The 26,280-nt window shown below is 39.4% G+C and overlaps 2 protein-coding genes across 4 annotated transcripts; one reads left to right on the forward strand and one right to left on the reverse strand.

Moving 5' to 3' along the window:
• Window positions 1-450: 450 nt before the first annotated feature.
• On the reverse strand, window positions 451-9,392 carry hibadhb (3-hydroxyisobutyrate dehydrogenase b). Its single transcript, XM_070912082.1, has 8 exons — window positions 9,323-9,392; window positions 8,103-8,263; window positions 7,899-8,008; window positions 7,691-7,812; window positions 2,271-2,404; window positions 1,970-2,046; window positions 1,699-1,855; window positions 451-1,165 (listed from the first exon to the last, which is right to left on the reverse strand). The coding sequence occupies exons 1-8, from the start codon at window positions 9,390-9,392 to the stop codon at window positions 1,007-1,009; spliced, it is 990 nt and encodes a 329-aa protein (XP_070768183.1). The 3' UTR covers window positions 451-1,006.
• Window positions 9,393-10,294: 902 nt separating this feature from the next.
• tax1bp1b (Tax1 (human T-cell leukemia virus type I) binding protein 1b) lies at window positions 10,295-26,026 on the forward strand. Of its 3 annotated transcripts, none has more exons than XM_070911959.1 (18): window positions 10,295-10,376; window positions 12,586-12,779; window positions 15,612-15,714; window positions 16,232-16,422; window positions 16,660-16,818; window positions 17,777-17,925; window positions 18,385-18,475; window positions 20,025-20,210; window positions 20,339-20,590; window positions 21,339-21,515; window positions 21,973-22,045; window positions 22,386-22,504; window positions 22,672-22,797; window positions 23,350-23,436; window positions 24,023-24,224; window positions 24,331-24,488; window positions 24,597-24,682; window positions 24,967-26,026. In XM_070911959.1, the coding sequence occupies exons 2-18, from the start codon at window positions 12,603-12,605 to the stop codon at window positions 25,163-25,165; spliced, it is 2,535 nt and encodes an 844-aa protein (XP_070768060.1). In that variant the 5' UTR covers window positions 10,295-10,376; window positions 12,586-12,602; the 3' UTR covers window positions 25,166-26,026. The 3 variants fall into 3 exon arrangements, with proteins under 3 accessions (XP_070768060.1, XP_070768061.1, XP_070768062.1); XM_070911960.1 differs by having other exon boundaries at window positions 21,976-22,045; XM_070911961.1 differs by having other exon boundaries at window positions 21,976-22,045; window positions 24,026-24,224.
• Window positions 26,027-26,280: the final 254 nt, after the last annotated feature.

A 26,280-nucleotide genomic window follows, 5' to 3' on the forward strand; every position in this document is an offset into this window, starting at 1 on the left:
GCCGCTGCATCTGCTCTGCAGCCAAACTCCCGAAGGCAGATGTTTGTTTTATCGTGACTACGGAATCACTGGGACACACGATGCAAACTAGAAGAACATTTGGGAGCGATTTAACTTACTAGCTCTCAGAGACATGGAGGGAAAATTGTACAGTGCGTGTCCAAATACAAGCCATTCAAATTTAAATTGGCATTTTCATCGCGAGAATTAGTATCCTTCATCTTCTCTGTCTGGTGTTTGGCTGCATTTGCATGCAAGTTTGTGGAGTGCATAAATTCACGTATTTAAGCTGCGTCCCTTTGAATCTTTCAGTTATTCCAACAAAAACTGAATGTATGGCATTACTACAACAAATCAGCAACAATCGCTCAATAAAGGTGGTGCTTCCAGTTGTTTCTGTTATTAGTTGAAATTTAAATCTAAAATTAAATTTACATTAACTGACATCTCAATTTTTCTTTATTGCCTAACAAGATATGATATGACACTCTTATCCCAAAGTAACAATGTCAAGAGAAATAACCACCATGAAAAGAAGAAAACAGCAGCATAAAGAAATCATCACAAACAATAGATAAATATGTGGAGACTAAACAGTGTTTGTAGCTGTTTAGCCTTGACAAACAGGGCTAATGAGTTGTCTCCTCAACACCACAGATTCCCACCGAACATTTTAAGTAGTAAGATCTGCAGAGCTGCCACTGCTCGACAGCCTGCTAATCTTGTGGATCCTCCATATATCTGACAATTCACATGCCTCTAAATCTGAAAGGAGTGCTGTATTTTAAAAAGGCTAGATTGCACAGGAAACATGATTTCCTATAGGAGAGAAGTGCACATATGATCTGTCACGCTGTGTTGGAGCTCTGTTGGCTTCACGCCTTTCACAAATTTGAAAAAGAAAAAAAAAAAAAAAGTCCTCAGGGTGAAATGCACCCTAACTATGCTATGTTAGTCCTGTGCAGGGCCAGGCCTGGCAAGGCTGTGGACGGGGTGGAGGTTGACATTACTGGCCTTCCTCCTCACGCAGGAACTGGAATACGGAGGAGAAATCTTTATTGGCATAACCGCGTGCGCACATCATACGGTACATCTGATGGGCTAAGGAGCCGAGAGGGACAGGAGTCTTTGTGTTGGTGGCTGTGTTCTGTGCAAGGCCTAGATCCTGAAAAAGAAAAGCAAACATACATTAGAAAAAGCAACAGAGCTGAAAATTAAACTCTAAAACCAAAACCACCAGTCCACGCACCACAGAGAATTTTCTTTACATTGTAATAATAGGGATGGGACATAAACTACTGCTGAACCGTTCACTGCATCGTTTAAAGTGGTGACCCAAGATGGAAATTCTTATTTTTCTTCCAACAATGTCACTGAAGTCCCTGTCACATGCACGACATATGACTCCGACATTAGTCCATGACAGATCTATGTTTATGAATGAGAACAATTCACTTAAAGCAAAACACAAATACACTTTTGTATCCACAAACATTTGGGCTAATAGAAACAAATGATTCCTCCACATTATTAGGACACAAAACTGTTACTGCCATATAATATGCTTTACTTCCTCATATTTGTGATGACAAGGGCAACATACACACATAAAGACGACATTTTTGTGGAAACACTGCTGAAATGTTTTTCAGAGCCGTGAAAAAAAAAAAAGGTTCAGTACAGCGTCATCAAACAGACCTTAGCCATCAGCTGGGTGCCGAAGCCTCCCTGGTAGTTGTTCCCAGAGGGGACTCCCTCCATAACTCCAGGCACAGGGTTGTAGGTGTCACTGGACCAACACCGACCTGAACTCATGTTCAGGATCTTGGCCAACAGTTTAGGGTCAAGACCAAGTCTGTGAGTAAAAACAAATTCCATATAACTGACACAAAGGCTATCGATGCCGCAGCAATAGTCACATTTTAAAATGATTGCATATGCTGTTATTTGTAACTGAGAGAGTGTTCACCTGATTCCCAAGTTCATTGTCTCTGAAGTCCCGATCATTCCAATGGCTAGAAGCATGTTGTTACAGATTTTAGCAGCCTGTATCAAGATGACAGAATGTTAGCATTCAATAACCCAAATATCACATTAATTGCTCATATTTTATCTTAAAATTTGGATTTCATTAAAACTGACAAACAAGTACAAACACACTTGAACCACTTTCTTTACACATGCAACTTATGAAGAAAAAGGCCTCTTTGTTATCTGAATGACAAATGCATCGTCCTAGTTTCTTGAAAATATGAAATATCTGCTCATACCTGTCCAGTTCCAACTTGACCGCAGTACACCACATTGGCTCCCATGCAACTGAGAAGTTCTTGGGCTGCAGTAAATTCCTCCTCTGCTCCTCCAACCATAAAAGTCAGTTTACCCGAACTGGCAGCACCCACACCTGGGATGGGAAATCGTGCTTACATACAATGAACCACGTGCAAGCATGCAGAGATGGTTGGTATATAGTGATTTTCTTAAAGTTTCATAAATTGAAATGAAAATTCACAGGCAAACATGTGAATTAGCTCAAAGTAATCACTGTTAATCATAGCAGCCATCTTAAAGTAGCTGGAATAGCAGCTGCCATGCTTTATGATACATGTTTGGCATAGTGTGGAAACTTCCATTCTTTTGACACTTTAGACTGAAGTTAGTTCATAGTATCCACATGAAAAGGTCCATCAAACTTCTGTAAAGACACCAGGTGCTTCATTACCTGACAATAGCCATACAGATCCATATATTCTATCTCACTAAACTTCATTCTCCTGATTGACAAGGCTTTCTTTGGAACGTCGAGGCGCAGTACAACCAGAATATTTTCAATGAGACATCGGGAGATAATTAAATTAATATAAGTTTTAATGTCTTTGTTGCATCTCTCTCCACTCATTCCCTGTCAGCTTTGCCTATCTATGCCATCAACTCTCTAACAAAAAGGGGGGGGGGGGGCGCAAAACTTCATCATTTGGCTATAAAATATGATGTTATATTCATAATATACATTTATGACATAATCCAAAATAAATTAATATATTTGTATTTGTGGTCATGTCTAATTGACATTTAATTTTGGAGTGAAAAATGGGTCAGTTTCCTTCAGTTGTTTAGAACTACAGGGACTAACTCACTGTAAATGTAAGGGACCTATGAACCATTCGTAGTAATGATCTAAACCGAATTACAATGTGCCTCATTAAAAAGACAAAACAGTATTGCAAGCATGGTTCTGCTACATAACAAATAATAATAAAATGAAAAACAAAAAAAGGGAATGATCACAACCGTTTAGGTATTAAAAGAAAGTCTGTTAAAGTGCGTCTTTAAAAAGATTTGGATGAATAATCTATAGTCTGTTCTCACTGGGAAAGTCAATCCAAAGATTTGGGACAATGTTGGAAAAAGTGTGGTCAGCCTTTGCCTAGATTTAGAAACATCTGTTTCTGGATCTGTTTGTACATTTGATGGTGCATTGAGGTTGGGGTTAAAATCTCAATAACATGATGATATACAATAACCAGGTGCAAGCTACACGGGTGCCAAGAAATTAACCAACATAGTCTTATAATTAATCCTAAAGTTTACAGGAAGCCAATGGAGAGAGGCCAAGAAGGGTGTAATACTGGGTCCTCGTGAGCAGTCTGCCAGCACTGGAACGACTGAGCTGCTGGAGACAGGTGGGAGTTACAACAGTCAAGCCCAGAAATAACAAAGGCACTGGTAATGGCTTCAAAGTGTATTCAGAATAGCAGTAATTATTTTAACAATGTACTGAGATGTAAAAAGCAAGATATAATAACTGAGGTAACGTGTCAAAGTGGCACAGAGATGTATACCATTCAGCAACAATATTTCAAAATACTGTATGATCAGTAGCTTTGTTGCAACAGATAACTTTAACTTCTGATTTGGTCACATTGTAGAAGTCCACAGACATCTAATCTTGGAGAATCTGTGGACAGTTATTGAGTTATCTGCAGAAAACTGACAACTGATAGTGACAGTGAATGACTTGTCCAAGAGGTGACATATTGTATAGATGGAAAACATATTTGAGGTTGAATAGTTAATAAGTAATTAGCTATACGGAGGTGAGTAATTAAATACATTTTAAACATGATTGATACTTTAAAGAGTAGATTGGCAGAAAATTTCATATTCATAATTTTAAATTTAAACAATTCAATTTCTAAAGCACCATATCCTCACAGCACAAAAACCATAAAGACCTGTAGAACAGATCCAGTTCATTGTTTAAAAGCAGACAAAAGGTATATTTCTCTCTCCTGTGGAACAATCACTACATATGTAACACGGCATTTGGTTAAAATACCAAAGCTGTCAGAGAGCAGGTTTGTGGATTGTCTCCAGCGGAAACATTCCTCTCAACTGTGAAAATGCTAAAACTTTACCGAAGCATTTAAGGTGAGAAGTGAGACCTGAAACTGGAGAAGCACTGCTGTTTACAACCTAAGAAAGGACGGACGACTACCTAATTGTTTGCAGTATTTTGGAGAAAAAACTCATCTAACAAACACCTAACCAGCAGACATTTTTGTCAAATGTCATCCATTTGTTGTTCAGGAAGGTCTACCACAAAATTGCATGTCACTCCCCATCAGAGACGTCCCAAATACAATCCTCCTTTGGGAAATTACCACACTTAATACATACTTCTATTCTCTACCACCAGCTCACCAGTCTCTTTTTCAGACCTCCTCTCCAGCCTTTGGTAAGGTACGCATTCCAGTGTGAGGAAAAATGAAAGATGGCAGTTATCTCATCTGGTCTTCCCATTTTTTTTTTTTTCACACAAAGAAACAACTATCAGACACATGCTGACTCAATTACGTCCCCACCGTCATGTGTGCTTTTATGTTTAAACTTTAACCACACTAGATTAAACAGTCACTACCATGCCACTGCGCTTCTTTTGATTCCTGTCTAACCACTGGAGATGTTCAAAAAGAAGCTAAAGCCTGGTGATCGACGTGATGTATCAAAGTATGACATACACTTCAGTTTGCACTAGTTAAACTGCCGCCACCACACACACGCGCGCACACACACAAGTTCAAGGCAGAAAGCTAGACAACTTTAATCCATGTGCACTACCACAGGACGGAAGCATATAAATCATTACTAATCTTTAGGGCCAGGCAGTAAAATGGACCAAAATCAATCCAAAGAAAGTGGCTGTTCTGACGTTGACGAGGCCAAGTTCAAACAAACTGTTTTTCTGTGTGGACCCCCAAGAAAGTCAGAGCACACACTTTACGGCTAGCAACATTTGTGCAGGCAGAAGTTGCTCCTCTTCCTCTTCTTCCTTATATACAGTGGCTTGCAAAAGTATTCAGCCCCCTTGAACTTTTCCACATTTTGTCACGTTACGACCACAAATCTAAATATATTTTATTGGAATTTTATGTGAAAGACCAACACAAAGTGGCACACAATTGTGAAGTAGAAAGAAAATTATATATGATTTTAAAAAAAAATTACAAATAAAAAACTGAAAAGTACGGTGTGCAAAAGTATTCAGCCCCCTTTTCTCTGAGTGTAACCAATTGCCTTCAGAAGTTGCCTGATGATTGCTGAATGATCGAATGTTGATCTAATGACTAAATAGAGTCCACCTGTGTGTAATCTAATCTGAGTAGAAATACAGCTGTTCTGTGACGGCCTCAGAGGTTTGTTAAGAGAATATTGGGGAGCAAACAGCATCATGATGTCCAAGGAACACACCAGACAGGTCAGGGATAAAGTTGTGGAGAAGTTTAAAGCAGGGTTAGGCTATAAAAAGATTTCCCAAGCTTTGAACATCTCACGGAGCGCTGTTCAATCCATCATCCGGAAATGGAAATTGTATGGCACAACTGCAAACCTACCAAGACACGGCCGTCCACCTAAACTTACAGGCCGAACAAGGAGAGCACTGATCAGAGATGCAGCCAAGAGGCCCATGGTGACTCTCGACGAACTGCAGAGATCCACAGCTCAGGTGGGGGAATCTGTCCACAGGACAACTATTAGTCGTGCGCTGCACAAATCTGGCCTTTATGGAAGAGTGGCAAGAAGAAAGCCATTGTTAAAAGAAAACCATAAGAAGTCCCGTTTGCAGTTTGCCAGAAGCCATATGGGAGACACAGCAAACATGTGGAAGAAGGTGCTCTGGTCAGATGAGACCAAAATTGAACTTTTTGGCCTAAATGCAAAACGCTATGTGTGGCGGAAAACTAACACTGCACATCACTCTAAACACACCATCCCCACTGTCAAACATGGTGGTGGCAGCATCATGCTCTGGGGGTGCTTCTCTTCAGCAGGGACAGGGAAGATGGTCAGAGTTGATGGGAAGATGGATGGAGCCAAATACAGGGCAATCTTGGAAGAAAACCTGTTGGAGTCTGCAAAAGACTTGAGACTGGGGCGGAGGTTCACCTTCCAGCAGGACAACGACCCTAAACATAAAGCCAGGGCTACAATGGAATGGTTTAAAACAAAACATATTCATGTATTAGAATGGCCCAGTCAAAGTCCAGACCTAAATCCAATCGAGAATCTGTGGCAAGATCTGAAAACTGCCGTTCACAAACGCTCTCCACCTAATCTGACTGAGCTTGAGCTGTTTTGCAAGGAAGAATGGGCAAAAATTTCAGTCTCTCGATGTGCAAAGCTGGTAGAGACATACCCCAAAAGACTTGCAGCTGTAATTGCAGCAAAAGGCGGTTCCACAAAGTATTGACTCAGGGGGGCTGAATACTTTTGCACACCGTACTTTTCAGTTTTTTATTTGTAAATTTTTTTTTTAATCATGTATAATTTTCTTTCTACTTCACAATTGTGCGCCACTTTGTGTTGGTCTTTCACATAAAATTCCAATAAAATATATTTCTGTTTGTGGTCGTAACGTGACAAAATGTGGAAAAGTTCAAGGGGGCTGAATACTTTTGCAAGCCACTGTAGATACTGTTGGTGCTCTTTATCAACCCTAACTTTACCAAAAAGCAGCAGAAGTGGCAACACTGGATTTGCCACCACCAAAATAATAAGTCCAGAAATACCAACAACTACTTTAAAGTTCAACTGGCCATAACAGCTGGTGAATTTAGTTAATGTGTTACCCAAAGAGTAGGAGTTCCCTGCAAGCTCCTCATAGTGTGTATATATATATATATATATATATATATATATATATATATATATATATATATATATATATATATATATATATATATATATATATGTATATGTATATATATATAAAAACACATTAGAACTCATGATCACACAAGGTAGATTGTTGAATCTACTTTTACAATAATGTAGAGCTAAAACAATAAGTTCATTAATTAAGCAACAGAAAATAAATCTGCAGCTATGATAATTGATTAATCGTTTAAGTAACTTCTTAAGCAGAAATTGCAAACATTCACTAGGTCATTAGTTTCTCAAATTACGATAATTTCTGCTTTTTTCAGACTTCCATGACTGTAAACTTAATATATTTGGGTTTTGGACTGTTGATATGACAAAACAATATACCACCATGAGCTCTGGGAACTTGTGATGGGACATTTTGGCTAGGTGAAGAATACCTGATAAACTGACAGCCACATATGTATTTCAAGATTAGCGAATTGTAATATACATTATGCACCATGATCAAAAATGTAAAATGTACCTCCTGATACAGGTGCATCCATAAAAACTGCCCCCATCTTCTCAGCAGCAGCAGCCATTTCTTTTGACACAGCTGGGTCAATGGTGCTGGAGTCAATGAGTAGGGAGCCTTTCTTCACCTTTCTGTTGAGAAGTACATCATTTAGAACCGGACTTAAATCCATGAGGTTATTATGTGTGCATGCATTGAAAGAGAAACCACAGTGTACTTGAGAATGCCATTGGGTCCAGTGTACACTTCTATGACATTGGGACTAGAGGGGAGCATGGTGATAATGCGGTCAGCCTTGTCTGCTACCTCAGCAGGATTATCCACAATCTGAGAAAACAAACAAAATCACCAGGTAAGAACAGAACAAATGGGGGAAACTGTTTGAAAATTAAAAAGGCTTGTGTACATTTTACACTCCCACCTGAGCACCCAGCTCTTGCACTTCCTTGCAGGACTCTGGGAACACATCTGTAGCAATGACTGGGTATCCGTGCTTCAGCAAGTTCTTTGCCATTGGGTTTCCCATATTGCCCAGACCAACAAACCCCACTTGTGTCTTCGAGGCCATAGACCTAGTAGAGACTAATACATAACAGCCAAAAGGATCAATGATAGCACCTAATATCCTTGTTAAATGTTCAAGGACAAAAATGCTTGTCGTTAGTCAAGATGCCTAACTTTCCCCCCAACATTGTTTATCTAACATCTCACATAGCTTAAAATTTATATTTTTTCTCCAACCAAGTAATGAAAAACCTTGTTCAGGTGTGATGTCTTAACATAAAGTGAGAGTGCCACATTTAAATTTCATTCATTTATGTAATTCCAATGTAATTGCCCTTCAGTGCCAAAGTTATCTGATCTAATGGTACCTAAGTCTTTTCAATATTTACTTAGCTATTCCTTGATAACAGAACATTCAAGACATATTTCATTGTAAGTTCAAAGAAATAACTTTGACTCGTGGAGTTTATCTTCACACTAATAACAAGAAAGACAGACATATCCTGTGACGTTGTTTTTCTACCATTTGTTTACCCACATAGTATGTATCTAAACGATAATACATGGTTGTACAAACAGAAAGAGCATGCGCACAAGATAAATAAATAAGGAAGTAATATCATTTTGAAATATGATGATTAGGTTGTCTCTCTCAGAAGCTCATCTATTTAAGTGGCTACAAAGAGCCACCTCCATCTTGCTACAAAGAATTTGACATGACAAAGTGCACGATGACTGATATTACGTAATGTGCCTTAAATAGAAAGTCCAGATACAGTAGTGGTAGGACAGAAGAGCATAATACGACCATTTCCCCCTTCAGCGTTTTGAAATATTGCAGTCAAGACGCATTGGCTGTTAGTACGTAGCTCTGGCAAACGATCCGGCACGCAAACAAGACGTAATTTGAACACAAACGCTCCTTAACTAGCGGATTGTGAGCTGGAGCCCCTTTAGCAGCAGCAGCAGCAGCAGCTAAACACAGTCCAGTGAAAATGCACTCAAACTTCTCTTCAAACATTTCAAGTAAAAGTAGTGTTTTCATGTCACAAAGAGCATTCAAATAACAACTTGAACTTCTAAAGTAAGCGCAGCGACGTGCACAATGCGTACACTGTCTCAGTTTGTTCTCCTTACCGGATGCAAAGTCAACATGCTTGCAACACCTTCCAACTAGGTACCGAGACCCTCTCAACACAGCGGCCATGCTTCTTTCCTCTTGACCTTACGGTGTGACGTAATAGTACGTATATTAATGGCGGATCCTCCCTCCAATCAAATAATAGACATGCGCAACACCACCTCCAAAATTCAGCCACTGAGCTGTAGGGGAGGGCCTTGGAAATATGAGTGCTTTCATATCAACAGATAGATTTGTTAAATGTCCTTTATAGTTTTCATATTTATAACTTAAATTTCCGGACAATGATATTCATTTTTAAAAAGAGGTTCTACGTGTCTCCAGCAGCAAAAGCTCCTATTATACACAGTGAAATACTGAAACAAAAGTCCTCCTTTCAAAACTGCGCTTAAGTAAAAATACATCAGTAAGTATTATAAACAAAAGTATCAAAAGTAAAACTACTCAACTAACACTATATGTTACTACTAAACTATATTTCATTATTTAATCATTATTACTGGCGTTTTAATGTGTAAGCATTTAATGTTGTATTTGTCCGCGGTTGAGCTAATTTTAACAATATACTGGTAGCTTAATCTATAAAAATGCACCATATTTTATGATTAAGTTGAAATGTATCTTGTGATGTAAAAACTTTATATATAACGTAACCAGTAACTGAAGTTTTGAAATAAATGTAGTGCAGTAAAAAGTACAATATAGTACTAAAATATAGTGGAGCAGAAGTATAAAGTGAGTAAAATACAAGTACCTAAAATGGTTTAGTTACTTTCTACCACTGCTCATAGTCTTCGAGTTACTAATTATATCTTTTAAACGTGTCATGTATGTGAATGGATCCACATTGATGATATAATCTTTGATATCGGAGGTTAATTCATTGTTAAATATTTCAGACGGGTGGGATTCCCAAGCAGGTCCCCTATACAGGAAATGACGTAATGTTGTTATTATTCCAGGAAGAGGGTAGGGGAAAGCACTGAACTGCGTCAACAATTGTTTTTATGATACATTCGGATTTCAGCTGCTGTTCAACATGGCAACTGGGTATGTTTAAGGTTTATTTTATAAATGTGACTAACAATACAGCGGTTGTTGATATTTTCTCCGGTTGACATGTGTTTTGAGAAGCTAACGTTACCTCGAGAGACAGCGTTGCTAACTGTTTACGTTAGCTAACCTTGTCCTCCAGTTGATAGCAGTGCTCTCTAGTTAGCTGCTCTGTTTTTCGTTAAGGGCGTTGTAACGTTACTAACCCAAACGCTGTGTTTAAGTTAATGTGAATATTTTGCGTGGTAGTTTATACATTTCATAGCAACAAATGTGTCCTTGCCTCGCGGTAAACGCGTGATCTTGTCTAGTCAAGTATGTAACTTACGCTAGCTAGCTGCATAGCTAACTTAGCCAGATATGATCACTGTTTTCACATTAGGCCTCGCCTCGTAGCTTGAAGTTGCCAGTTGTCAATTTCAGCCATTACAGTCGACATTTGCCAAATTATTATTTAGCATTATATATCAGGTTGAGAACCTCGGAGATTGCTGTAGATGACAACAACGTTCAGAGTTTCCGATCATCATCCGAGGAAATGTTTTGACTGCCACGGGGCTAACGTTAATTACGTCGGAAAAAATGATATGAGCTGAGGCCCAAATGGAAAATCCACTCTGAAGTAGTACTCACGTCAATCATGTGGCCGTGTTTTTAGTTAAAATATAGGTCAGTTTAATGAAGCAAGGTTTTTCTCTGCTGTCATCTAATTTTTCATGAATTATGTGGCACTGTGACAACATGTCAGATGAATATACCTGAAAATAAAGCGGCCTAAAAGGCAATTAAAATGCATTCTAGGTTAATACTACTTGTGGTACTAAAAGTAAGTAAGTTATTTTGCCTCAAAAAAGAATGAATGTCAACCATTATACAATATGTAAAAGTCCTAATATATCAGTTGTAAAGAGTAAAACTAGGTTATGCTTCAACATTATTTGCAAAGTCATTGACTTATTACCATAAGGGATAAAAAATTAAACATAGAAAAATCCAGTTCCAGGGACAACATTTAATACATTAACCAAATTAAGGTTTATTTATTTATATTTATTTATTATGTATTGAATTACAAATGTAGTCTGGGAAATCTAAAGAGTATAACTAGCTATATAAAACCTTGTAAAGTGATAAATACTTTATTTAAGAAAAAAGTAGTACAATCCTGTGCAGTAATAAAGTATTCCTACTGTTAGATATTATTTACACCACAGAGGATAGGTATATTTTTGCATTTGGATCAGCTGTTTCACTTTTGCATTAGCAGAAGGAAGCTGTCAGCTAAATCTTGAGGACACTATTTTAATCCTTTGCATACCTATCAGTGTTTCAGCGATGAACATTTACTCTAAATTGTGAAATATTACATGACCATGATGATTTTAGCAGGCATTTGAAGTTGCATGGATACAGCTACAGTACCATTAACTTGCTGCATTGTTTGTCCATCATGAGTTGGAAGTGAAAGGTCATGACTTGTGCTGTAAACTTGAGTGTCATGGGTCTTGCCTGGGTTTCCCACTGACAAATCACCATTCTGCTTGTAATTTGAGAGCAAGTCACTGGTGGCAAACTTGGATTTTTTTTTTTACTTTACATCTTTACAAGGACTTCCCTACAGTGTCTGTGAGACTCTCACACTGGGAGAAGGTACAAGCCCATTAGCCCAGTAGTCTACAGTCCTACACCTACATTAATTGAAAATGTAGATTTGCAATTTGCCCTTTTGTGGACAAGTTCATTAAAATCAGGCGTTTCTTAAATTGGGACAGAGATTGCATGCGCTTCAGTCACCTGTTTTTTTCTGTTTGAGCCAGGAACCCTTTACCACATAAAAAAACTAAACAGCTGGTTCAAAAGCTTCAAATTATACTATTTCCTGAACAAATCTATCCAAATCTATCTTAAATATTAAGACAGTCAATGCTAACTCTGGTGTGATGGTATTAGCCATGACCTTGCATTGTAATTTGCAGATGTCTGTTTATACTTTGTAATTGTTTGCAGTTTTTAAATTTTGTTTTGAATGGAGGAAAGCATACTGTATACCATACAAACACCCCACACCAATGACTCAACATTAAAGATAAGAAAAGAAAAGAGAAATATCCTGTAAAGAAACTGTAAACTGTAAAGAATGGTATTTGAATTGTTTCTGTGGTTATTATTGTTTCTAATCACATATTTTATTTCTCCTCCTGTGTAGCCACTGCTGAGTGATTTATGGCACTGTTCCTGGACGGGACTTTATTAAGCAACAACATGGACACATCAAACTTTGCCCACGTCATCTTCCAGAATGTGGGGAAGAGTTACCTGCCCCATGCTGCACTGGAGTGTCACTACACCCTGACGCAGTTCATCAAACCACATCCAAAGGACTGGGTTGGCATATTCAAGGTGATTAACCCTTTTCAATTTATTATAGAAGAGTTTAAAGAAAACCATTATCAGTAGTTGTCGTAGTAGAAGTATTACAGTATGTATTCTAATGACTATAGCATATTGTGCATGATTTATTGGTAAACCTCTAACATACTGTATGATGACTTAAAACCTATGAATCTGTGCCATTAAACACTTTGCAGCTATATATTTTTTTATTTAGCGAAAATAACAGTGCTGAGCTTTTACTTTAAAGGTGGGAACAAAGTATTAATTCAGTGGTGAGAAAAACAGAGAGATTGCGAGTGCAGCCATTGTCATGTTTATTTGAAAAATGAGCTCCACAGAGGGAATGGAGCATTTTGACCTCCACCACACACTTGAGTGTCCCACATGGATCTGGTTATAGGAGCACATTAAATCCAATACAGTGGCAGTAATTTATTTTAGCCTCATCTGTAGTGAATCGTGGATGTAGACAGAAGCAAATGGCTCCAGGCTCTTCTAGATGACATTCTTTTTATCTACCAGAGATGAGATGGAAGCTGGGATTAAAGCATACCAGATCAAAAAAATCGAACTAACAGCTCTCTCTGTTTGTGTTGCATTCTGTCCAAATGTGGTCCCAGTGTTAAGAGTCAGAAACATACTTGTATCACGCACTTATTTTTGTAGCATACTGTAATGCCAAGACAAATTGTTGCAAACAGCAGAGATTTGAATTGTTAATGTCTTTGTAACACTGATGAAAACCATATATTTATTCTGTGTCTGAAAAAAAATCAGTGATTCATATACTTAGTATGTGCTATGCATGATATTTTTGTAGATTTGTGAAATGGATGTATACAGAGATTTTTGCCAAGCCTCAATGTGAAATGAGGTCATGTTAGGCTACTAGAGGTGGATCAGGTAATGTCTAGAGGCTGTTTAAATACTGTTTTCAGCTTGATGCCACATCACATAGTCTTTAGCCTCAAGGTAGGTACCAACTGGCAGGATAGATCTTAAAATCACAAATATCTCAAACCTCTAAAACACAGCTGAGCTGGAAAAGACTGAGTGCAGGATCATAAATCGTGTAAATGTTCTTGGCAGTGCTGACAGATGAGACATTTGGTGCCAAGTTCTTGCGTTTGTATGCATAGAGATACCGGGATACGCTGTGTGTCAGTGTTACCTCCTGAACACACAAACCTCTAACCTCCTTATTAGTTGGAGGAATTACAATTCAATTGAAAATGAATTATTTTCTAATTTTTGATTTATGCTTTCACATGTCAACCTGAAATAATTTACACATGTTTAAATTATACACTTTAATTTGGCAAGACAAACAAAAACTACATTTGGCTATTGATGATAAATAGATGGGAGACAGGTTCTTGTTTGCACATGGACAAAAAGCAGCCTTTGGCCTTTTGATGTTGGAACATTTTCAATGCTACGTGATGCAAGTTGTTCTCAGCCTCATGGAGGAATGTTGTTGGGACAGGTTGTCAGAGTGGCCTAGGAGAAAGCAAGCACAGCTTTATAATTAACCTGTCTCTGAGCAAAACGCCTCTGTGTGATTCATGAACATCTCGCTCCTGAATTTATACAGTCTGACTGGCACATAGACAATACGTTTCCTCCTGCAGCAACATGCCCCCGGCTTCTCACAGCTTTCTTGCAGAAGTATGACTTTGCTGGAATGCTGGTGAAATGACATGTTTAAACTAAAATACCTGTTGCATTGTTTGGCTTTATGGTCACATTTTGCGCTTATGTTTTTGGAGATTTTACTCTTGCAGTGTTATCACTTCAGTCACCATTTTTCTTGTGGTGGCTCTACATCGTCTCTACCTCCTCTGCTCCTATTTATACACACTGGAGACCAGCCTGTTGTAAGTGAAAGAGTTCCTCTCAGAGTTTTCACCCACCACCACCTCTGCTGCTCTAATGAGTGGACTGGTAAGGGCTAGCCTTCAGTAATGACACTCACTAACTAGGTGCATGTTTTAATTGCTTCCTGTTCTTTACTGCTGGAGGCTGGAACTGCACTGGTAACAATTGGGGGTTTTGGAGCACCAGGGCCTTCTATCTCTGGCTCTGATGAACACTTGCGGTATTGTAGCTGTAGGCTGTTTGTACACAGGTGAGAAAATAAACTGCCCAGATAGTGGAAAAAAACATCAAAAACAACATCTGTTGCAATAGTGTATATTTAAATGTGATTTGTCTGCTTGAGAATTTAAAATATAATTTGGGCAAAATGTTCTTTGGTAGAGGCTGGTGTAATAGGTTGATTTGACTGGGCTTGTTGTGGATGCCTGTGTGTGCCTGAGTGTGCACAAGGAGAGCCAGCCAGCTCGATGTGACTCTGATTTTGTTTGACAGTTTTATGGCACCGGGCTGAAGTTATGGATGTATTTTCTGTACTCCCCCCTCATCAGCCATCAGTTAACAACACATAAAATACGTGTAATTACGTTTTGGTTTTCATTTTCAAGTCACCTATGTATAAAATTTTCACCTATTTCCCTCTTCCTGTTAGAAGTGAGTTGTAGCTATATTTCCACAGTTCGGCTTGTTCATGACAAGGGCCAGGCCACATGCACATGGTGACCAGGAGTTGGAGTGGTTTACAGAAATGATCAGTTTTCTTGTTAGGAAAAAAAGTACTTGCACTATCATCCCAACATAGATTGACAACCCCATGATTACTGTAATAAACCAGTTTGAGATATTTTGGAAGTGGTACTGTGTGGATTCTAGGAAGTCTCCCTGTTAATCCTCCATTGTTATTATCCTACACTGATGTGGTGAGAACGTCTGGTTGAATGGATTCCCCACAATGTCTCACAGGTTGGTTGGAGCACAGCGAGGGACTATTACACATTCTTGTGGTCGCCTCTCCCTGAGAACTATGTGGAAGGCACCGCAGTCCACAGAACAGTGGTCTTTCAGGGTAAGATCATACCATAGTTTTATATAACTTTGACACCTTTTAATAACCACATATCAGAGGACTGTTCAGAGGATTGTTAAAACTTTAATACCAAATCAGTGAATCGAGTTAAATGAGAAATGTTCCCCACAGATCTCTGTTCTAGTGTAAATGACATTTCAGTTTATGTGTTTTTTTATCTTTTATACACTTTTTATAAAGTAATAGAGAGTGACATGAAGCAGAGAAAGACTTATGTCTTATTGGCTTTTTAGATTCAAACCCACACCACACGTGTAGCGTGTGCTCCAGATTACTGAACCACTACAGCACAACCGTTTCTGCATTTTTTTAAGTTATTTTTTTTATCTCCACACACTTTGTTCCAAAGTTATCCGTACTTTGTTATAACATTGGAATAAGTGTGCAGTTTAAGATAAGCTAAGGACTGGGGTTAGGTTAGGGTTGTGGGTGTATATGTTTTGCTTTGCTTCTCTGTACTGCTTTAGTTCACTGACTGGATGTCATTCTTCCACAGGATATTATGTGCCCAATGACGATGGCGAGTTCTACCAGTTCTGTTATGTGACCCACAAAGGGGAGATCCGGGGAGCCAGCACGCCATTCCAGTTTCGTGCCAACAGCCCCTCAGAGGATGAGCTGCTGACTGTGGAGGATGAATGCAACTCTGACATCCTGGTGGTCACCACCAAGGCTGGCTTCCTTGAGGTACAGTATGCCTCAGCAGAGCTACTCAATACATCAATGTTCTCAGATCTTATTTGGCCGTCACATCCAGAACAGCTAATTAAATCTCTGAGTTCATATTAGTTTGATAAGGACATAATGTACAATGGTGAACAACATCACATACTATTTGAGCATGATGGGGTACTTTGTTAATGAAGTGAATTAATATGTGAATGGCCCGAACATCCTGAATAATTCACCTTTTCATCTGTGCAGCAAAAGGTGGAAGAGGCCCAGAGAGAGAAAGACGAGCTAGTCAAAAACATGGCCCTCCTGCAGCAGGAGAAGGAGCAGCTGGAAACTGAGAAGGAGAGCCTGCAGAAAGAGTGTGAGGAGGAGAAAGAAACCTGTGCCCAGCTGAGAAGAGAGAACCAAGTAAGCTGAGAATGGACGGAGTCTGTTTTTGAAGGCAGATAGGAGTGCCAGCAGGGAGGAGGAGAGAAAAATGTTTGTTGCTGTTGCAAAACTTTTGTCAGTGAAGCAAAAGGCCTTGTTCTTGTTTTGTTGTATAGTATAGTTGTTCTTGGTTGTTGATTGAGAAGCACATGCTGCTCAATGTGCTAAATGATATGATTGATGCTGTTTTCTAGTTCTTGTAGTTATTCCGAGGACAGTTTTACATTTGGCCAAACAGTCTCTTAGCACCCCCTAGTGAAAGACTGCAAACATACAGAGCAGTCCAAACTAGTGATTCACTAAAAGTATAAATCACACTCTGACAGATATGAATGTCTGTGTTATCAAAGTTGTAATTCAGCTTTTTATTGCATAACATTAAGCCTTAAAAGCAGTGTCAGTAATAATTCATATTGCTGTCCTCTCCCATAAATCTGCTGGTTTTAAAACGGCTTTCAGATGAAAACATGATTGCAGATTTTGTGGCTGTTAATTTTATGACTATACTTTTATATGATTTTTTTATGTGGTGTGAATATAAAGATTCCAAAATTCTGTCTATAAACAAACTGTAAAATAAACATTTCCTTTTGCTTTTTTGATGTAATCTTTTAAGTTTGAAAACTAATTTCAAAACCATTTCAAAGACGTTGAACTTTTTATGTTTTGCACACGTTTTCCACAAGCGTAGACAGAGAAGCAAAGTGGTATACCCTAAAGCTACCATTATGTTGTCACGTCAGACTTTAACCCATCTAGATTTATGTAGGTCTTGGCACAAATTGGAGTAAATTATTCTATGAATGAGAATGATTAATTAATTCAATAAGTCATTAGATCATGCAGAACACTAAACTGAGGCATTTTCTTGTGTATTTTATTTGGTCTTCAGCTTTTTTTTTGTTTGTTTGTTTTTGTTTATTTATTTGTCTCCCAGGAGGTGCAGAATTCTTCCCAGGCCCTGCAAGAGGAGAAAGAGGAGGTAAAGAGGAGGCTGGAGGAGGCCACAGCCAGAGTTATACAATTAGAGGAGGATCTGATTGGAGTCACCCAGAAGGGCTTACAAAAGGAGACTGAGCTGGACAAGTGAGTTCAGGGTGGAGGGGTTGTTGCAGATTCACTGAATTGCTGATTTTGGTAACATGCACACAGAATTCTATGTTTATCTGTTTACTCAAATACTCATTAGAATAAGCTGGAAAAAGTCACACTCAGATTGTCATTGTTTGTGAGAGTTGTGTGTAAATGAGTGCATTTAGATATCAGCTTGACAGTATGTTTAGCTGTAATATCAACACAGGAGGAACGTGATCATCACGTCTCCTTGTTTTATATGTAACTTCTTGTTAAGTCAAGTAGCTTGTAGCTGTCACTTTTTCATATTTTCTGCTTGTTTTGTCTATAAGTGATGCATAAAACAACATAAAAATTTAAAGACGATAACCTATGGTCATTAATCAATTATTCCAAACACTGAATGTGATCATAGACAATGTGATGGGTGATACAATTTGTGGCTAACAGTTTTTATGACCCTTTCTTTAGTCTCAAGGATAGGGTGAAGAAACTTACAGCAGAGAAGGAGGCACTTGAATCTCATCTCAAGAATGAGAAAGATGAGAAGGAACTCTACAAGGTAATGCACTGGTAGGATTAATATGTTGCATGTGCTTCCTCAAAAAAGTACATTCTGATAATGCTTCTGCTGTGTTAATCTTAAAAAAAATTGTTATTACATGAAGATTAATAAGAAAATAAGGATGCCATGGTTCAGGTAGGTAGCAGCTCTCATGTCACAAGGTCATTATGTCAATGGGGTTGGCTTAGCAGTGGTTCGGTTGACTGCTATGTTAGTGCCAGTTTTATAATCTGTATAGTTAACAATATTTTTGTTATGTTAGATTCCCCAAAATTGGAGGTCCAGTTAATTGACTTTTCCTGTTTTTCACTTTTTACTACTGTGATTATTCTGCGTACTCTTGCCCAAACATTTAGTCTAAACAGGGCAACGCTTATTCTGTCTTCTTCTGGTCTGTCTGGTGTTTCTGTGTCTTTGTTGTGGTGGCCACTGCACAGGAACTGGGAGTGCCACATACTGTACTGTCGCCTCGGAAATGGAGCCAAAAACCCATATCTAATTCAGTGTTTCCTAGGATTTATTTCAGTAGTGGGTGGAAAGGGCTTTGTTGTACCTGGGTGGTTAGTCTCTAATTTGTTAACGCTAAGTACTAACTTATCAATTATCATAGCCATTTATACATAACTGTGAGGTATTTATTTCGAAATTTTACTGTAGTACATCTATTTTTTTTAATAGCCCCATCCAGGCTTTGATTGGTCAGTTCACGAAAAGTGACAATGACGAGCACATCGATGTTATAAAAAGTTGAACATGTTTCAACAAAAGGCACACGATATTGCTAAATAGCTAGCCAAAACAAAACCTTGCTTATCTTATTCCTATTGTCTTTTTCTTGGCTTATTGGCTTCAGCTGCAAAACCTCGACTAACAGTTGAACTGGTGTTGAGGATGTGGGCTGGTGTATTATCAAAGTGGGCTGACGAGGCATCTCTCTCGCTCTTGTTTATTTATAATGGGCTGCTCAAGCGGTCCACAGAGCAACAGGCCCACCTGGATTACTCCCGGTGCTCCCGATGGCCAGTTTGACCATACTCTTCTCTGTTTGTCACTCTGCCTGAAGAGAAAATACTGTACTCGCACTGTTGTTCCTTTGGTTGTCAAGACTTCGCAAGTGATTGACATCCTGTCACTGTTCCAGTTGCTCATCCTCAAAGTGGAGAGAGAGAGAGTGGACGACTGTTCGTTTGAGTTGAGCTGACAGCTCCACAGAGTCGTGTAATTGCGACGTCATGACATTTCATAAAATTCTGAAGCAGCCACCACTGCAAAATGTGTATTATGGAAACACTGTAATTTAACTTGCACCATCACACCGGGGCTGTTACACAAGGAAAGCTTTATGGGCCTATCTCAATCTCTGTTTTGTAATTGAGGTCACGCAACATTTATTTTAATAGTCATATGCTCTTTGGTACGTGATCGTGATTGGTGTTGTATAAATGAGGCAAAAGCCAACAACTTTATGTTTTATAACTTCTCTTGTGTTTTATAACTTCTGCTGTGTGCGTGTGGGCATGTGTTTGAATCTGTGTGTGTTCACCAGATTCACCTGAAAAACCGGGAGCTGGAGAACACTAAGCTGAGTGCAGAGCTGCAGATGCTGAAGTCTGTGGACGTGAACAAGGAAAACACCATTGCCCAGTTCAAAGAGGAGGTGGGACGCCTGCAGGCGTGCCTCATTGAGAAGGAGAAACAGTACAGAGAGATCCTGGCCAAAGTTCCCCCATTGGTACAAAGAATGTCATATGATAATTAGAAAATGAGTAATAACAACAATAGGGAAAAGAATAATAACATATTTATAGCGACCTCACAGAAATGAATAACCGTCACATAAAACGTGTTTGTTTCTGGCAGGGAGATATGAAGGCCCTGAAGGAGCAGCTGCGGCAGAAGGAGGAGCAGCTCCAGGCCAACCAGCAGCAGTCCTCCTTGTTAGCCGCTGAGTTGAGGGACGCCTCCAGCACCCGCGACCGTACCATGTCTGAACTGTACCACATGAAGCTGGAGGCCGATGCCCTTCGCCAGGCCAAGGCTGAAGCTCAGGCCCAGTGCGTCCGCCTGGAGCGCCTGGTAGAGCAGATGAAGGCAGAGGCCAAACAGGAAGCTGTAAGGATGATGATCAATCTGCTAACAGGCTTTAATGATTTAATGTGTAATTACATGTTTAATGTAATTGTAAGCAGGGGGTAGGTGATGTGTGAGCGTCAAAAAAAACATTTGTACCAGAGAAGCAAAAAGAATTCAATACAAATATATAATAATGTTTGGTAACATGTTAAATGATCAAATTGATGTGTGGCCATAGTTTCAGTAAACGTAATTAGATTATTTGATAGTTAATTTTTATTTTCCTCTTTATTATATATTTGGATACAACATTTATGTCACAGTAACATTTTCATTATTTCAAGATTCAGGATTATACATGATGATAGTACTGAAAATATACAGTACTATTATCATCCGTCCAACCACATTCTACGTATGCTATGTTTTAGTGAGCCAACAAAATAATAGAAACAGAAATAAAAAGTCTCTCCCACAGGAGGTTTTCCTGGTTCTACCTTTGAAGGAGGCTATAATTCTTTCCATAGTTCTGACCTAGCCAGATCTAAACTAAATCAAAAAATAAGACATTCTCCCCTGAACAGTTTTTTTTTTTTTATCACTACGTGTTTACTGAAGAAACATTTGATAGCACTCCTTTATTATAAAAATGCTAATAGACATTGTAGATGATTTCTTACAATCATAAAGGTGCTATTAATAAGGGTATCTAAGACTTCACAGGGCAATTGGGCCATTAATGTGTTTAATGTCTGATCTGTTCTGCTGCAATGCTTTTCGTCACCAGGCCGAAGAAGAAGAAGAAGAAGAAGCTGCTGCAGACCCAGCTGTTTTAGCAGAACTGCAGAGAGAGGTGGAGGACCTGAAGCTGCGGCTGCACATGGCTGCAGAACACTACAAGGAGAAATACAAGGAATGTCAGAGACTGCAAAAACAAGTGTTTAGACTGTCTGAACAGCAAGGGGTAGGTCCCACCAGATACCAGCCGACACACTGTATACAACAAGTGAAAGAACAGAGCTTGCATTCGTTTTCTGTAACACTGTGCCTGCCTGTCGCATCCAACTAAATGCCCTCAGAGGTAAAAGGGGATTTGGCCACTCATCAGTCTGTGTTGCTAATTTCTTTACTGCAATTAATTACAAAACACCCTGAGATTAAATTAATTAATCTTCATCAGCATTCAGTGTGCTTAGACATTTCCACAAGCACATATTAATGTCTCTTTTTGAAATTAATATGAACTTGTTTAAATACACAGAATATAATCTGCTGTAAAACTTTGTTGTGTTGTAATTGTTTTCAGTAGCATACTTTGTACTTTTACTTGCCTGCGCCAATTTACTGTTTCTTTCAACTGTTTTTGTCCTCCAGTTGCATCGAGAGCTAATTCTCAACACTCATTTTTTTCCTGTCTGTAGGAGCTGAAGAGAACTTCAACACAAGAGGCCACAATAATCCCAGCATCAGTTAGTCCAGACACGTCAGTGCCCGGTAGGTTATATCTGACTGTTCCTAATTGTTATGGAATGTTAAAAGTTATGGAATTAATAATTGCATTTAATCATTAATCAAAATCACGGGTAAAGTTGGTAATGTGCTTAGGTGGCTGCCTTTTGTTTTATATTTTGCCTCAGAAATCAGTCAATCAATAGTTTATTACTCTGGTTCTTGATCTGTTGGTATGTGGGTGGGTTGTAATAACATGTCACATTTAAGTGTATCATTGGGTATGAATTTGTTATATTAATAATCAAGAGAACAAAATAACTTTCTTATTCCCCCTGTTGCTTTGGTCAGCAGACTCTCTGACTTGCCTTCATTGTCTTCACAGGGAGTCCAGGTTCTGCTGATCCTATGCTGGAAGCCATCATCCAGGAGAAGCTCAAAGGCATCAGCAGAGAGGCGTCCGACAGGAATGACAAGTACAGGAAATGCAAGCAGATGCTGGTGGTAAGAAACATGCTTTTATTGTTCATGTGTCCCCAAATTAGACGTACACACCCTGTTTTCAAAGACATGTGTTCTCCAAAGGTATGATATACAGTATGTGCTCTCTGCATTGTAAGATAGAGGAATATGATAAAAAGAGCATTGGTTAATGTCTGACTGCTCATTAGGAGGAGAAGGAGCGTAGCTGCATGTTTGCTGATGAGCTGGCCAAGATGGAGGTGAAATTTAAGGAACAACTGAAGACTAATGAGAACCTGAAACTGCAGTTGGCAGCAGAGGAAGATCGCTACAAGGTCAGTTCATCCCACAGACACTTGGGATCAGGCCATTCGCTGCCCGTGATGTTCTGCTGCTTTCGAAGCAGGTCTGTCTTTGGACACTTACTGTGTTTTTACCGCTGGGTATGGCTGGTCTAGCTCAGGGATAAGGCCTTTGATGCTATCTCTCCCCTTGAACACAGTCGCTCTGACAGTGTTGTTTATGAGCAGGCCTATCTGTGAGACGACATTTTACTGCTGTTTATGTCAGGCTCTGCAGACAAGCGAAGCTTGGCTCTGAGGAGTCATCTCCAGTTGCCTGGCTAATGCTGTGCTTGGCTCAGGTCTGGCGGATATTTGCTTAATGTCTCAGAGGAATTCAAACAGGTTGTTTTGCCTTGAGCGATATTGTTCATAAATCAGTCCTCTGCAAAGGGAAGCCTTTTATGGTTGTGATCAATTAATGTCACGCACTGAGGTCTGAGAGTATTTCACTGATGCAGTTTTCAATCAGCAGCACATGTCAGATGTTTGAGAATTGAAAATGTCTTTTAATTCTTCTGTTTTTGTGTCTTTCATGTACTTCAGAGCCAGGTAGCTGAGAAGGGACGGGAGCTGAAGGAACTGAAGGACACACTAGCACTTGTTGTGAAGGAGAAGGAAAAAGTGGAGGGGGTGAGTGACAGCTTTCATTTTCTCTTTTATGGACTTCTTCCACTCTAAAAATTCCCTGAAAAGTGCCATTCCCCTACCATTTTCCCTCTCCCAATCTGGTCTGTGTTTAATATGCCTCTAATTGTAGAAGCAAAGTAAATGAGTTCTTATTTTCCATTCCATTACTTTGGACCACAGCAAGGTCCTGGCTGACCTAAAATATTGCTTCGAGGTAATGCTGTTACAGCTAAGAGGAGCAGAATGACCCAATTTGAGGTTTAGACTGTAAATTAAATTGGCGTCTGTAACTAACATCAATAAAACACAGCGTCACATTCCCTTTGAAAATGAGAAGAGTTTCTTTTTTAATGAAGGCACTAATTAAACTGTTTGTGTGAGCGAGAGAAAAGGCAAGAAGTTGCAGCTCAGGAGCTGCTGTGTCATTATAAGCAGTGATGTATTACTTGCCTTGACAGACTGGGAGGCATATAGAGATTAAACCAGATATGTAGCTCCCCAGAAAACATGTTGATGCCCATGGTGGCATTTACTTTTGCCACTGGTCTTTGTTGTGAAAGTGTTTTAAATTCTGCCGTTTCTTCCACAGGAGCTCCAGAAGGGCAGCAGCAGCAAGAAGGCAGATCAGGGGGCCAGTGAGAAAACCAGTTTGGAGAGCAGCCAGTCCAGTGTGCCTTTATTCCTGCAGTACCCTGTCCCTTACACCCAGGATGCCCCCACACCGCTGCTGGTCTCTCAGAGCCCCAGCAAGCTGCATTTTGGGAACCCTTACTCCATCTCAGACTCAAAAGGTTGGTTTCCTTTTCAGAAAGTAACACATACCTTTATCCAGTAACAACTGCAGAAATCATTTACTTGTATTTATGGTAGCTATGTCTCTGAATTCTTTATCTGCAGATGAGGGAGATGAGGAGTTCTCAGATGACCAGCTGCTTAGGCTGCCCCCTGTGGGCCCACCCTCCTGGGACAGTAATGTGGTGTGTATCCAACCCACCCGCAACCACAGCCGGCCAGAAGGCCACGAGGAGTCAGAGGAAAAGCAAAACAACAACAACGTAAGCCTCTCAGACTGTGCTGTGTGTGTTCTCTCCCATGTGCAGTGGTGACTTCTTTTTCTCCTTGTTTTAAATACTCACAAATGCTCTTTTACTTGTCTTTCTCAGGGTAATACCAACGAACAGCCCGCAGCAACTGAAACTCACAGCCCATTTGTGAACGATGGACAAACTGCCTTCTGCTTTGATCCCAGGTAACACACCCTCATATCCCCGAACTCTCGTAAATGCCATCCAAGTTTGCCGCACCCTACATTTTCTAAACCTGTGCATTGTAACATGTGTAAAGTGTTTGTTCTGCTGCACAGCCCCCCTGTTGTTGGTATAAGTCAAGCAGCAGGCCACCCACGTCGCATCAGACAGATGCTCTTTATTAGCCCGCGCTCCTGGTTTGCCCACATCATCACTTGACTGCTTATTAACGTGAGCTTTCTCTCTCCCCCCCGCCTTTCTCTTCTGTCCTCTTCCCCGTCTGCAGCATGGACATGAAACGATGTCCACTGTGCGAGGTCATCTTTCCGCCCAACTATGACCAGAGCAAGTTCGAGGAGCACGTGGAGAGCCACTGGAAAATCTGCCCCATGTGCAGCGAGCAGTTCCCGCTGGACTGCGACCAGAAGGTGTTTGAGAATCATGTGCTCACTCACTTCGACGGCCACCCACTCAACTTTGATTAGAGAGAGAACAGAAAATCAGCACATCCGGTCTGCCTACTTCCTGTCACCACTGAAATAAATCACTCTGCACTCTTTTCTGCATGTAATGGTGTGAAGATCCACTCTTTAGACTATACTGACTTTCGCTTTGTTACTTCAACTTATAGAAACACTTTGAAGTGATGTGACATTTTAAAAGGACATTCTAATTCAGTGTATAGGGCAGGGCTACTGAGTCTGTTTGCAAAGCAGCTTTTTTATAGGTGAAAGATTTCCTTTCATTTGGATTTGAAGAATAATTTAGGGGGATAAGACTGTTGTACGTATATATACTGACCTTAAATTGACTCGGCTCTCACGGATCTGTTAGACTACAGGATGTAACGAATCAGGGAAAGAGATAAGTGTTTACCAAACTTACATTACAAACATCCAACCAAATGTTTTCCCCCTTGAACATCACTGTACAAGTCATTTGCTCATTCTTTATAGGAGGCAGCCTTGGTGCACTATATGCAGTCAGGGAGAAATCTTCAATGATTACATTCAGACATTATACAGTGTATCATGAGATCATCTATTTTAGAATAATTAAAGCCAATGATATTGTGAAAGCCTTGATACTTTGTGTATGATAGATTTGTGTTATGTTAGGTTTCCTTTCTTTTGATTTGGATTATTTAATTGGGTTTTTTGTGTCAGAATCCTTAAGAACATCCATATCATCATCAGCTAATCAGTGCATGCTGAGCTTATGTTAAATTTCCGTCTTTCGTTCTTCTCTTTTTAAAGCATTAAGTTATTTCATTCATAGAAATGGTTCATTTGTTAAGTGAGTTCCATGTATCTAATACAAACTAATAAAGTCTGTTTGAAACTGAATTGTGTCCAAACGCATTTAATAACACAGGAGTCTTTAGGCACACGTCAGAGGAGGTTTTATTCTAAATGTAACAAAAGTTTACATGAAGCAGCTTTTTGAAGAAATACAGTACATCACCATTCGTTTCTCCAAACAACCTCTGATTTTGTCTTTTCATACACATTATACTATATATTTTTTTTTAACTCCAGAAACATATGAAAATATAATTTAATGCACTTAACACATAACAATACATTCACTGTACACTATA

The sequence above is a fragment of the Enoplosus armatus genome, chromosome 9 (genome assembly GCF_043641665.1).
Source record: "Enoplosus armatus isolate fEnoArm2 chromosome 9, fEnoArm2.hap1, whole genome shotgun sequence".
NCBI lineage: Eukaryota > Metazoa > Chordata > Actinopteri > Centrarchiformes > Enoplosidae > Enoplosus > Enoplosus armatus.

What these genes read in the sequence shown, in the direction of transcription:
- hibadhb (XM_070912082.1), bottom strand. Translation starts at nt 9,392, where the DNA reads ATGGCCGCTGTGTTGAGAGGGTCTCGGTACCTAGTTGGAAGGTGTTGC. An exon ending in TGCAAGAGCTGGGTGCTCAG is followed by an intron (nt 8,009 to 8,102) that starts GTGGGAGTGTAA and finishes TTGTTTTCTCAG; the next exon opens with ATTGTGGATAATCCTGCTGA. An exon ending in GTCAAGTTGGAACTGGACAG is followed by an intron (nt 2,047 to 2,270) that starts GTATGAGCAGAT and finishes ATCTTGATACAG; the next exon opens with GCTGCTAAAATCTGTAACAA.
- tax1bp1b (XM_070911959.1), top strand. Translation starts at nt 12,603, where the DNA reads ATGGCACTGTTCCTGGACGGGACTTTATTAAGCAACAACATGGACACA. An exon ending in AAAAGCAAAACAACAACAAC is followed by an intron (nt 24,489 to 24,596) that starts GTAAGCCTCTCA and finishes TGTCTTTCTCAG; the next exon opens with GGTAATACCAACGAACAGCC. An exon ending in GCCTTCTGCTTTGATCCCAG is followed by an intron (nt 24,683 to 24,966) that starts GTAACACACCCT and finishes CCCCGTCTGCAG; the next exon opens with CATGGACATGAAACGATGTC.